Below are 11,559 nucleotides of genomic sequence, written 5' to 3'. Positions count from 1 at the left end.
TTTTAAAGGTGAAACTATATTGAATCTGCTTGATTTAAAAAAAATTATTTAAAATGTGATATATAGTCTGCGGCAGTGGAATAACTTCCATGCATTGTATTTTTGAATCATTTTCCCTTTTCTTTGTTTACAGCAAGCAGAAAAAAAAAGCCTTAAAAATTCACCTTTAGCCTGCTTTTTAACTTAACATAAAAGATACCTGTCAGAAAAGCATGAAATGCTACATCAACTGCGTAATATCAGAGTTTTCATTTTATTTATGGGTTTTGAAGCCTAGCACGAATGCTTCAGTGAGCTGTGTTGTGAAAGTATTTATTTTTGTATATTTATGTGAGAAATTATTTGGTTTTCACTTATAAATAAGACAGGCAAACCTTGTTTACAGTAACTTTATCTAATGGTCCGTGGATGAGTGCTTTTATGCAAAACAGTCAAGAGGCTAGAATTAACTTTTCACATTGGATGCACATTTGATGTCCAGACTCGAGCAACCTGTGGCATCTTATTATAAAGACCAGCATTCAGGATCCAATTTGTATTTAACACATTTACTTGAGAAGGCACACGTCCTCTTTGCCACATTTAATGTTAACTTTGTAAGGATTTCTATTTCTTGCTTGTAGGTACATAAGTAGAAGTGTTTATTTGTTGCTTTTTGTAATTTTCCTTTTTGGAGGTTTTTTTAGATGTAATTAATTAGCTATTTTAACAAGTCAGTTTTGACATACGATGGCTTCTGGGGCTGGTTATCGTCAGTTATCTTTTTAAAGAAATATAGGTGGTTGTTTGTTTGTTTGTTTTGTTTAATGTCGAGCCTGATGTGGGGCTCAAACTCACAACCCTGAGATCGAGACCTGAGCCGAGCTCAAGAATCAGATGCTTAACCAACTGAGCCACCCAGACACCCCAAGTAGTATAGGTCTTTTAGATAACCATGCCTATTATACTCCCTTCTGTCACTATTTGTTTTTAAAGTTATTCTTGGAAAGTTTGATTTTTAATACTCTTACTAAATAAACAACTGATAGCTGGTATATACTAGGGAAATAAATTTGACAGCTCATCAAAGGCATGGAATATTGATTTTATTAAAAGATTTTATTTATTTGAGAGAGAGAGGAAGCGCAAGAGCACGAGTAGGGGTGGGGTGGAAAGGGAGAAGCAGACCCCCACCACTGAGCAGGGAGCCTGATGTGAGGCTCAATCCCTGGGCCCTGGGATCATAACCTGAGCGGAAGCCACATGCTTAACCAACTGAGCCACTCAGGCGCCCCTACTGATTTTTTTAAACCATCTTCATTGCTCTTAATTTTATTACTTTTGTAGCTAGCCTGCACAGTGGCCCCCAGTGATCCTCACCTATTACCCCTGCTCTTGTGACCCCTTCTCCCACACTGAATTGTGGCTGACCTGTATGATCAGTAGAATATTGCAGAAGTGTGACCTCTTAGGCTACGTCATATTCAACTTTGCTTGCTCTTAGAGCACTCATTTCGGGGGACTTCATTTTCCGTGTCCTGAGGACACTCTAGCAACCCAGATAGAGGTCAGTGAAGTGAGGAACTGAAGCCCCTTGCCAACATGCAGCACCAGCTTGGCCACATTTGAGTGAGCCATTGTGGAAGCAGATACCCTAACCCCAGTCACATGTTCAGATGGCTGCAGCCTCAGCAGACATCTTGCCTGCAACCCCGTGAGAGACCTTAAGTCTGAACCACCCACCTAAGCCAGTCCTGTATTGCTTACCCACAGAACTATTAAATTCATATTTAATATGAATAAATATTATTTATATAAATATGAATAAATTTATATAAACATGAATAAATAAAATAAAATAAATTATATAAATATGAATAAATAAAAATAATACATTTATTGTTTTAAATCAGCAAACTTTGGCATAATATGTTATGCAGCAATAGATAACTAATGCATCTGCTAAATTTTTTTTTTAGGATTTTATTTATTTATTTATTTGACAGAGATCGCAAGTAGGCAGAGAGGCAGGCAGAGAGAGAGGAGGAAGCAGGCTCCCTGCTGAGCAGAGAGCCCAATGTGGGGCTCGATCCCAGGACCCTGGGATCGTGACTCGAGCCTAAGGCAGAGGCTTTAACCCACTGAGCCACCCAGGCGCCCGCTAAATATATTTTTAAACATTTCCTATTGATCATGCAGTTCATAGTTATTTGTAGGCATAGAAATTGTGGAGACTTTTGTAGCCTCATTTTGTGTTGTGATGTGTAGCATCATTTTCATAGGCGATTGGGTAGTGTGTTGTACAAGTCATTAACTTTAGGCGATTCATAACAGTTTGAATTTTGGCTTTGTGTATGTGTCTTGGTGAAATTAAAATTTCTGATCATCATTGTACTAAAAATCTATAAAATGGAATAATTACATTTAACTCTCCAGTGTTTGTTTTTCTAAAGTCAAGAGAATGGTGGGATCTGATATTAAGTCTCTTTCATGATGTTTGATGAATATCCTCCTTTCCATGAGATGATACAGTTCTGTGCCCCAGAGGCAAAGATTTCTCTTGAGTTTGATTTCATTTGAGTTTGCATCTCTTCCCGGTGTGTCCTGTCAGTCATAATCTTCACCAGGCCCAGCGTTTAACCATTCTACAAGTCATTTTTCTTTTACTTATTTTTACTGTGATGTATCTAGGTGTTATTTTCTTCATATTTATCTTGCATGGGATTACAAAGCTTCTTGAATTCCTGCATTGATGTCTGTCAGTTTTAGGAAATTCTCAGTTGTTAACTTCTTTAAATGTCATTTCTGCTTTTCCCCCCTGCCATTTTTCTTATTTTTCTGGGACTTTAAATAAAAATGTTAGCCCTTTTCCCTGTATTCCACATATCTCCTATTCTGTATTTTTCATCTGTTTTTCTACTCTGGCTTCCCTTTGGATATTTTTTGACCTGTTTTACACTTCACTAATCCTGTCTTCTGCTAAGCCATCTGTTGCATTCTTAGTTTCAGTGACATTTCTCACTTTTAAAATTTCCATTTGAATCTTTTTAACGGATTGCAATTCCCTGTTGAAAACTGCTGTCCTTTCATCTGTCTTCTTTTTTTTTTTTTTTTTGAACAAATGAATTATAGTCCCATAAAAGCCCTTTTTGCTAACTCCAGGTCACCCATGGGTCTGTTTTTATGGTCTTTTTTTTCTCCTTGACTTTTAGTTACTTGGTCCTGTCCTGTGGCATATCTGGTGATTTTTTTTTATTGATTTTATTATTTTTTATTCTCAGTATCATAAATGAAAATAGTAGAGGCCTGAGTAGTTTTCATCTTTTTTCTCTCAGAAGTCACCCTGTCCTTTGGACAGGTAGGTTGGGGATACATACATACCTTAATCTAGTCAGGGGTTGAAATGAGTCTGAGACAGATTGAAGTTTTGGTAAACACTTTTTTGTGTGTCCCCTTGGGACCAGGAGTTCCGATTAGCCTGTGGTATTCATCAGAACTTCATTTGTTGGTAATTCCTGCAATCTATTTCTTATCTTCTCAGCATACCAAGGCAGCTGGTTTGCATTTTTGAGGCTTTCTATTTAGCTTTTTACCCTCTTGTCTCATGTTGGTTTCGAAATTGGAGGTTGTCTTATGGGGAGAGGTAGCTGTGTAACAAGCTTACTTGTATGCCTCTCTCCTCCACTGGGATCTTAGCCCCTCAAGCTTCCAGTTTTGTTACTTGAGCCCTATGAGTACCAGAAGGTTTGCTGCTTTTCCTACCCTCAGCAATGGCCATCTTCCAAGGCAGAGCTTGGGTTCTCAGCCTCTTGTCCTACACTCCGAATTGGTAAATACCTCCAGGAAGAATGGCTGGCGCTTGGCAGCTCACCTCCCCTTGTTTTCTCCGGTTTCTCCACCACCTTGGAATCTTGGTCCTTCTAGCTCAGGTAGTGGCTTCAACAGCCCTTTCACTGATGCCTTTGACTGTTGCTATGTATTTCGTTAAGGCTTTCTGGTTTTTCTGGGTGGGAGCATTGGTGTGCCTCATACTACTTTAATGTTAGCTGGGAAATGAAGACTATACAATTTTTTTTTTTAAGATTTTATTTATTTACTTGACAGAGAGGTAGAGAGCACAAGTAAGCAGAGCAACAGGCAGAGCGAAAGAGAGAGAAGCAGGCTCTCTGCTGAGCAGGGAGCCCAGTGCAGGGTTCAGTCCCAGAACCCTAGAATCATGACCTGAGCTGAAGGCAGCCGTCTAACCAACTAAGCCACCCAGGCGCCACATATACAATTATATTTTAAGAGAATGTCAGTGAGTAGATTATGTTTGTGAACTTCTATTTTGGCCCACTTTATCCTGTCACAGTTGAAGGTGCATGCACATTTTATGGTTTCTTGTCACATAGTGATACAGTAAAATAACATCTTTTTCTGAGTCATTGTAATAATTTTTATAATTATCCTTGATTTAATTTAGAACCATCGTAGTCAATATAGGTTCCTAACTTTACTCCACAACTGTGAGGATTAGAGATATTATAAGGTATGCTGTATCAGCAGTGAGGTTGAACATACAAAGTTAGTAATAGTGCATACAAAATGATTAAGAAATTTAAATACATTTAAGAAAAAGAAATTTTTTTTCAAATATTTTCCCTTCTGTTTTTCTTTCCTTTTTTTAATTTTTTCTTATTAACATATAATGTATTATTAGCCCCAGGGGTACAGATCTGTGAATTGTCAGGCTTACACACTTCACAGCACTCACCATAGGACATACCCTCCCCAATTTCCATAACCCAACCACCCTCTCCATACCCCCCTCTCCCCGGCAACCCTCAGTTTGTTTTGTGAGGTTAAGAGTCTCTTATGGTTTGTCTCCCTCCCAATCCCATCTTGTTTCATTTTCTCCTTCCCTACCCCCCAAGTCCCCCACTTTGCCTCTCAAATTCCTCATATCAGGGAGATCATATGATAATTGTCTTTCTCCGATTGACTTATATCATTCAGCATAATACCCTCTAGTTCCATCCATGTCGTTGCAAATGGCAAGATTTCGTTTCTTTTGATGGCTGCATAGTATTCCATTACTGTGGAATAGTACCACATCTTCCTTATCCATTCATCTGTGATGGACATCTAGGTTCTTTTCACAGTCTGGCTATTGTGGACATTGCTGCTATAAACATTCGGGTGCACATGCCCCTTCGGATCACTACATTCGTATCTTTAGGGTAAATACCCAGTAGTGCAATCACTGGGTCGTAGGGTAGCTCTATTTTCAACTTTTTGAGGAACCTCCATGCTATTTTCCAGAGTGGCTGCACCAGCAGTGTAGGAGGGTTCCCTCCTCTCCTCTCCAACATGTGTCACTTCCTGGCTTGTTAATTTTAGCCTTTCTGACTGGTGTGAGGTGGTATCTCATTGTGGTTTTGATTCCCTGATGCCGAGTGATGTGGAGCACTTAAGGAAAAGAAATTTTTATGCATTAGGTTTATTCAAATGAAAGTAAATACATTTTCTAACAAACACAAGTGATCATGGATTATCAGTTTTGGAAAGTAAATATTAAAATATTTTTATCTGAAGGTACAAATACATTTTGTTGTATATAAAATTTCCAATTTCCTTTCTTTGATTTTATAACTATGTTTTTCTAACTAAAATGAAATATTCTGGGGCGCCTGGGTGGCTCAGTGGGTTAAAGCCTCTGCCTTCGGCTCAGGTCATGATCTCAGAGTCCTGGGATCGAGCCCCACATCGGGCTCTCTGCTCAGCAGGGAGCCTGCTTCCTCCTCTCTCTCTGCCTGCCTCTCTGCCTACTTGTAATCTCTGTCAAATAAAGAAATAAAATCTTTAAAAAAAAATAAAATGAAATATTCTGAAATCTGACAAAAATATTTATAGTCTTAAGATACAAAATCCATGTCTTTGGAGTTTTATTGTATTCCTTTCTCCCTGCTGGGAGTGTTTTATGCCCATGAGGTCAAACTGAGTATTTTGCCCACACATCTTTTATTGGCTTATGTGGCCAGATAGTTTTGTATTTACTCTAATATACCAAAGTTGAATTCTGTCAGCAGTAAGAACGTACCCTCCTGTTTTCAACCTTTGAATGAATTCTGCTGGTGAAGTTGTAGCAGCTGATACACCCAGGAGGAAAAATGAAACATGACGATCTTAACCTTGAGCTGTAGTTGTAGTTATTGACAGTCATGGAGGAAGCCCTCTCTGGGTTCCCCATAAGGAATGTGTTTTGAGTCTGACTGTTTCAAATGAATCCGTGATGGCTGTCATTTTCTCTGCTCTTTGTGCAGGAAGAAGAAAGTGAAGAGGAGCCCAAACTGAAGTATGAAAGGCTTTCCAATGGGGTAACAGAAATCCTTCAGAAGGATGCAGCTAGCTGCATGACAGTCCATGACAAGGTAAGGTAGCCCTTCCAGAGGATCCTTCTGGAAGTTGTTTCTCTTATAAGTTTCTTTATACTGTGGAATCCTCATGCTCTTGATGGTGGCTCAGTAATTGTGTCTTCCGTCCACTCTTCCTTTCTTCTTCCTCTCCAACAAAAAAATGAAAACGACAACCAAAACATTATATGTATGTATTTGCACACACAGACACCCCTCCCCATACTGCAGGGGTGTATCAAATAGAATTTAGATAGATGTGAAAGATTTATAGCAAGTAGTTCTTGGCGACTCCATCACTTTAAATTCCTCAAACCATAAGTAGTAGAGTTGGGAAGTGTTAAGATTGGAAATGGTGTAGCACTCAGTGCTTTCCATAAGTGAAGAAGAGATTACACTGGAGGTGTTAGGAATCAGTAGAAAGGCCCCAAATGATTACTTATATGACCTATGAGTGAATTAATATATTCCACATTTTAATCCTTGCCATCACAAAGCCCCCACAAAATTTGAGTCCAAGCTAAGTGCTATGCAGCACCCTTAGCCTATTCTTAGACCAAAACAAAATGTGTTGTAAGTGGAGTGCTAGAGACTGGGCCATTTGAACCGTTGCCCTCTTCTTCCCCATGGGCCCCACAAGTGAGGCAAGCCCCCAAGTCTGATCCATCTCCTGGCTTTATCCTGTGTTACCAGCGGTGTCGCCTCATCCTCCTCCTTGCCCCTACCCTTCCTTTTCCTTTCAGGACTCGTTCTGCTGTGAACAGATTTTTGTATTCACTCAGCATGTTAATAGAATGCTTGTTTGCTCTTGCTTCCCCAGAAACCCCCTTCTTCGGGGCATCTCTTGTTAGGTTGTACTACCCCTTCCCATGGTTGCCATCTTCCCGCTCCCATTGCTTTCATGTCCCAAATTCCTCTTTGCTTTGCTTCACTCACTGAAGAAAGGCCTTGCTGTCCTTGCATACCTTTACCTCTGCCTTGTCTCAGCTCTCCACCAGTAAGATGGCATCCATACCTGGAATTTGAGTATCTTCCAGTGTGCTCTCTGGTGACTCCTCTTAATCCTTCAAGCCCTTGTGTTAATTTTACTACTAACCCCATTCTGTGACTGTAGGGAGCCCTGATCTTGATTTGGTTCTTTGTTTAATTTCTTATCTCTGTCAGGTGGTTAACTAGCTTTGCTTTCTACCTGTATATTCAGTTCACTTACGTCCCTGTCCTTTGTTACCCCCTCAAGCCACTACAAACACTGTTGCAGTTCCAGATTTGTGTTTCATCCACTCCATTAGTCCTTAGTCTGTCTTTTCAGCCACTATCCCTTCACTCCGAGGATGCCATTGCTTTATAATTAAGAAAATCGAATCTCTCAGGCATGAAGCCTTGGCTCCTGACCCCTTTCCCAACTCATCTGGATCCATGCCCAGCCTTCCCCACAGAGGCTTTCTTCTTCCCATTCAGAGGTCTTTTTGTCTGCTGTTGATCTGCACCACATCTCACTCCACCCCCCGCCCCCAGTGTTGCTAACCCTAGCCCCACATCACCATGTATCTCTTTCTGTGTCTGTGGATTTGCCCATCTTGGATATTGCATAAACATGAAGTCATACATTGGTTTCTTGTGTCTGGCTTCTTTCACTTAGCGTCATGTTTTTGAGGTTCATGGGTCATGTAGCCTGGATCAGTACTTTACTCCTTTTTGTTGCTGAATAGTATTCCGTTGTATGGACATACCACATTTTATCTGTCCATTCCCCAGCTGACAGATATTTTTGCTACTTTCAGAAGTGTGGATCTGACCTTTCTTCTTCTACACAGAGGCTGAGAGAAGCTTTCTTAAAGCCTTTTATCATGGCACCATTCTTTTATTATTCTCTTGATCATTGCTATGATTTCCTTCTCGTTCTTTCACTTTTTCCTTCCCTCCACCTTTCCTTCACGTGTTGGTATTCCCAGGATTTGGTCCATTGTCCACATTTCTGTTTAGTTTGTACTTTTCTTCATTTTAAATGTCATAATTCCTGTGACCACCTACACACTGACTCCTCCCCAGTGTAGTGTGCTGCTTTGTCCCCGTGCCTCTTGAACAGTTTTTACTTTTGTTCTATTTGTACCTGAAACTCAGCACACCCATAATGAATGCATCTTCTTTTCCATCTCTAATCTCTCATCTGTTTTTGATCTCTATCCCATTTGTTGGCATCACAGTCTCTTGTCACCGAAGCCAAAGCTGACTTTCCTTTGCTTCTACCCATTCCTAAGCCCTGATGATTTTCGCACTTCCCCTGCCTGCACTCACAGACCTCTCACTTTTCTACTTTCAAGCCTTCTGCCACCTGGTTGCCAGGATGATGTGTTGAAAATACAGGTTTAAAACCCTAGTGTGATTTTCACCATCTGCTACATAAAGTCTAAGCTCCTTACTGTGGTGTGTAAGGCCCCCTAAGATCTTGCCCTCTCCTGCAATTGGCTTTATGTCTTCCCACTTTTTTCTGCTTGGGTGGTGTTCTGGTAGCAACACTTGGCTGTATTTACTCATAACGTCCCTTCTCCCATCTCACCTGCTTGAGCCCACTTCCATCCCGAGCCCTCATCTTTCAGTTCAGGCACTTGTCGTTTCTCCCAGAACCAACACACACCTTGCCAGGCAGTCTACTCTCCTACAGATTTGCTTTCACTCTGGTCCAGCCACAGCTTTCTTTTTCTATTTCTATTTCTTTCTATTAAAGTCATCTTCCAGAGGGTCAGATCTGATCATGTAATTCTCCCTAGAATTCTTGATTGTTTTCCTGGTGTTTTGTGATTTGGACAGCCTCTCCCACACCCTTTTCCTCTTCTGCCTTTCATCTCCATAAATATTCAGATGTTTCCTATTAACCGACCTTCCAGACTCATCACTTGTCTCTTTCCCTGGGCACAAACGGATGCCGCTGCCATGTATAACCACTTGTTATTTCTTAACTTTGTCCTGTGTGATTTTATGTGATTCCATACCTTTGAGCAAGTTGTATGCATTCTGCCTGAAAATGGTCTTTACTACAAAACTGTCTGCCTCAGGGTCCACTGTCTAACTCCTCCTTCAGAGTTAAGCACAGCTGATACTGGCCATGTTCCGTAGGGTCTTAGAGATGCTGCCATTCTAAGCGTACTCTTTAAATTTAATTAATGTCTTTCTAATCTGTCTCCTTTTTTATACCATTATACCTGCTTTTTATCTGAGCATATATGGTTGAACCTCTGAATGGATAAAAAGGAGAACAGTTTGCCTGCCAAGAGATCAAACTTTATTAACACCATAGTTAAACCAACTCGGTCAAGGAGCCTTCTGACAGTGGGAACTGTAATCAGTGCTGACTTATAGAACACACGCTCTTAATCTGATGCCCATGTTTCTATTTATGAGGCTTCTGATCCAATTAAGAGTATTTTGGCTCTTAATTCAGGCCCTCTTTCTGCCACTGATTGACCATTTCCAGGGAAATCACATCAACTCCCGGGACTTAGTTTCTCATGTGTAGTTAAAGGCACTCCCTGCTCTGATGTTTTGATACTGTAAAATGCCATGGGGAGAGTATAGATGACACTATACAGCTAATCACATAGGAAATGTGCTCCTAATTGTCCTTTGTGGTGTCCAAAGCTTGTCACTTGTTCCTCTTGTTTACTTACACAAAGTCCACTTGATAAAAGTAGAAGCCATTATGCCAGTGGATGGGATGGGTCAGAAGGATTGGACATCTATCTGGTAGTTTATAAAAGGAGTCAAGTTTCTGTAAGTAAACATGAAGGAGGTTGATTAAATTATGCTTATTCTTTCTCCATCCAAGATTTTAAGTGTCCTCAGGTTAAAAAAAAATTAATACTTACAAAAGCTCAAGGCTTTTCATGGCTACAAAGAGTCGCATTTCAAAGGATTCGAATTTACTTTTGTGATTTGTGGCCAATTTTGCATTTTTTTGTTGAATTTTTGAGTTATCAAAAACACTAGCAGGTGAAAGCATCAATAATTTCAGTAGTTAAATAAATTTTCTAAGACCTTATCAGACTTTTTTTTTTTTTTTTTTAAAGATTTTATTTATTTATTTGTCAGAGAGAGAGAGAGAGCGAGAGTGAGCACAGGCAGATAGAGTGGCAGGCAGAGGCAGAGGGAGAAGCAGGCTCACCGCCGAGCAAGGAGCCCGATGTGGGACTCGATCCCAGGACCCCAGGATCATGACCTGAGCCGAAGGCAGCCGCTTAACCAACTGAGCCACCCAGGCGTCCCTTTTTTTTTTTTTTAAAGAGCAGTGAAATTATTTATTTTGAAAAGGCAGCAGCAACAACTTATCTAATCCAAATGATGAAATGTTTTAGTAAACAAAAGGTAGCTTGTTCTAGAAACCACTGCATTTTTTAATTTTAATTTTAACTTTTTGGGGCGGGGCAGGGCAGAAGAAAGGAGAATCTTTTTCCTTTTTTTTTTTTTCCCCTTCAATTTGACAGACAGAGATCACAAGTAGGCAGAGAGGCATGAGGAGAGAGAGGGGGAAGCAGGCTCCCCGCTGAGCAGAGAGCCTATGTGGGGCTCGATCCCAGGACCCTGAGATCATGACCTGAGCCAAAGGCAGAGGCTTAACCCACTGAGGCTCCCAGACGCCCCAGGAAGGAGAATCTTAAGCAGTCTCCACACCCGCCACATGGATCTCACATCCCTACGAAGATCATGACCTGAGCCGAAGTCAGGAGTTGGACACTTAACTGACTGAGCTACCCAGCCACCCTGAAACCACTGGATTTTTTTTGTTCAGAAGTAATTAGTTTCAGGTTGAAACTATAAATTCAAAATAATTATTTTATGTTTTCTTTCCATCTTAAATGAGTCAAACTAGTAATTTCAAAAAAGGGAAAAGGAAGGAATTAATATTTGGGTACTCTGCATAGAACCTTTGAAACTTCTGATAAAATAAAGTGTCACTGGAAGCTCAAGAATGGCCTTCACTGAGGCATTGGAAAATCACCCAGTACTGAAGCACCTTTAGGATCCAAGCCCCTTTACTTTTCTAACAAACTAAATACAGTATTTATGAGGAGAATCAATACTGTCGAATACTTGGGGTGTGGTGAGCTTTTAAGACACATTGTTTTATCATAGCCTCAGAAAGAGGCAGAGTATTTGTTTTTAGTTAGTATTATGCAGGTTTCTTTTCTTTTTT

At 40.3% G+C, this 11,559-nt stretch overlaps 1 protein-coding gene across 2 annotated transcripts in view; it reads left to right on the top strand.

The window, feature by feature from the left end:
- The window catches only part of LOC111156994 (VPS41, HOPS complex subunit), a 175,697-nt gene that overhangs the window by 31,702 nt on the left and 132,436 nt on the right, over positions 1-11,559 (top strand). The window contains exon 3 of one of the 2 annotated variants that reach the window (XM_022518194.1): positions 6,282-6,389. In XM_022518194.1, the coding sequence (XP_022373902.1) occupies positions 6,282-6,389 (108 nt within the window). Of the gene's footprint in view, positions 1-6,281; positions 6,390-11,559 lie in introns of those variants that run through there. The other variant, XM_022518195.1, reaches the window with a different exon arrangement.

Source organism: Enhydra lutris, unplaced genomic scaffold (genome assembly GCF_002288905.1).
Source record: "Enhydra lutris kenyoni isolate GAN:26980312 unplaced genomic scaffold, ASM228890v2 scaffoldscaffold51, whole genome shotgun sequence".
Classification (NCBI taxonomy): Eukaryota; Metazoa; Chordata; class Mammalia; order Carnivora; family Mustelidae; genus Enhydra; species Enhydra lutris.
The sequence above is the reverse complement of the archived record's forward strand: the minus strand, read 5'-3'. Positions and strand labels throughout refer to the sequence as shown.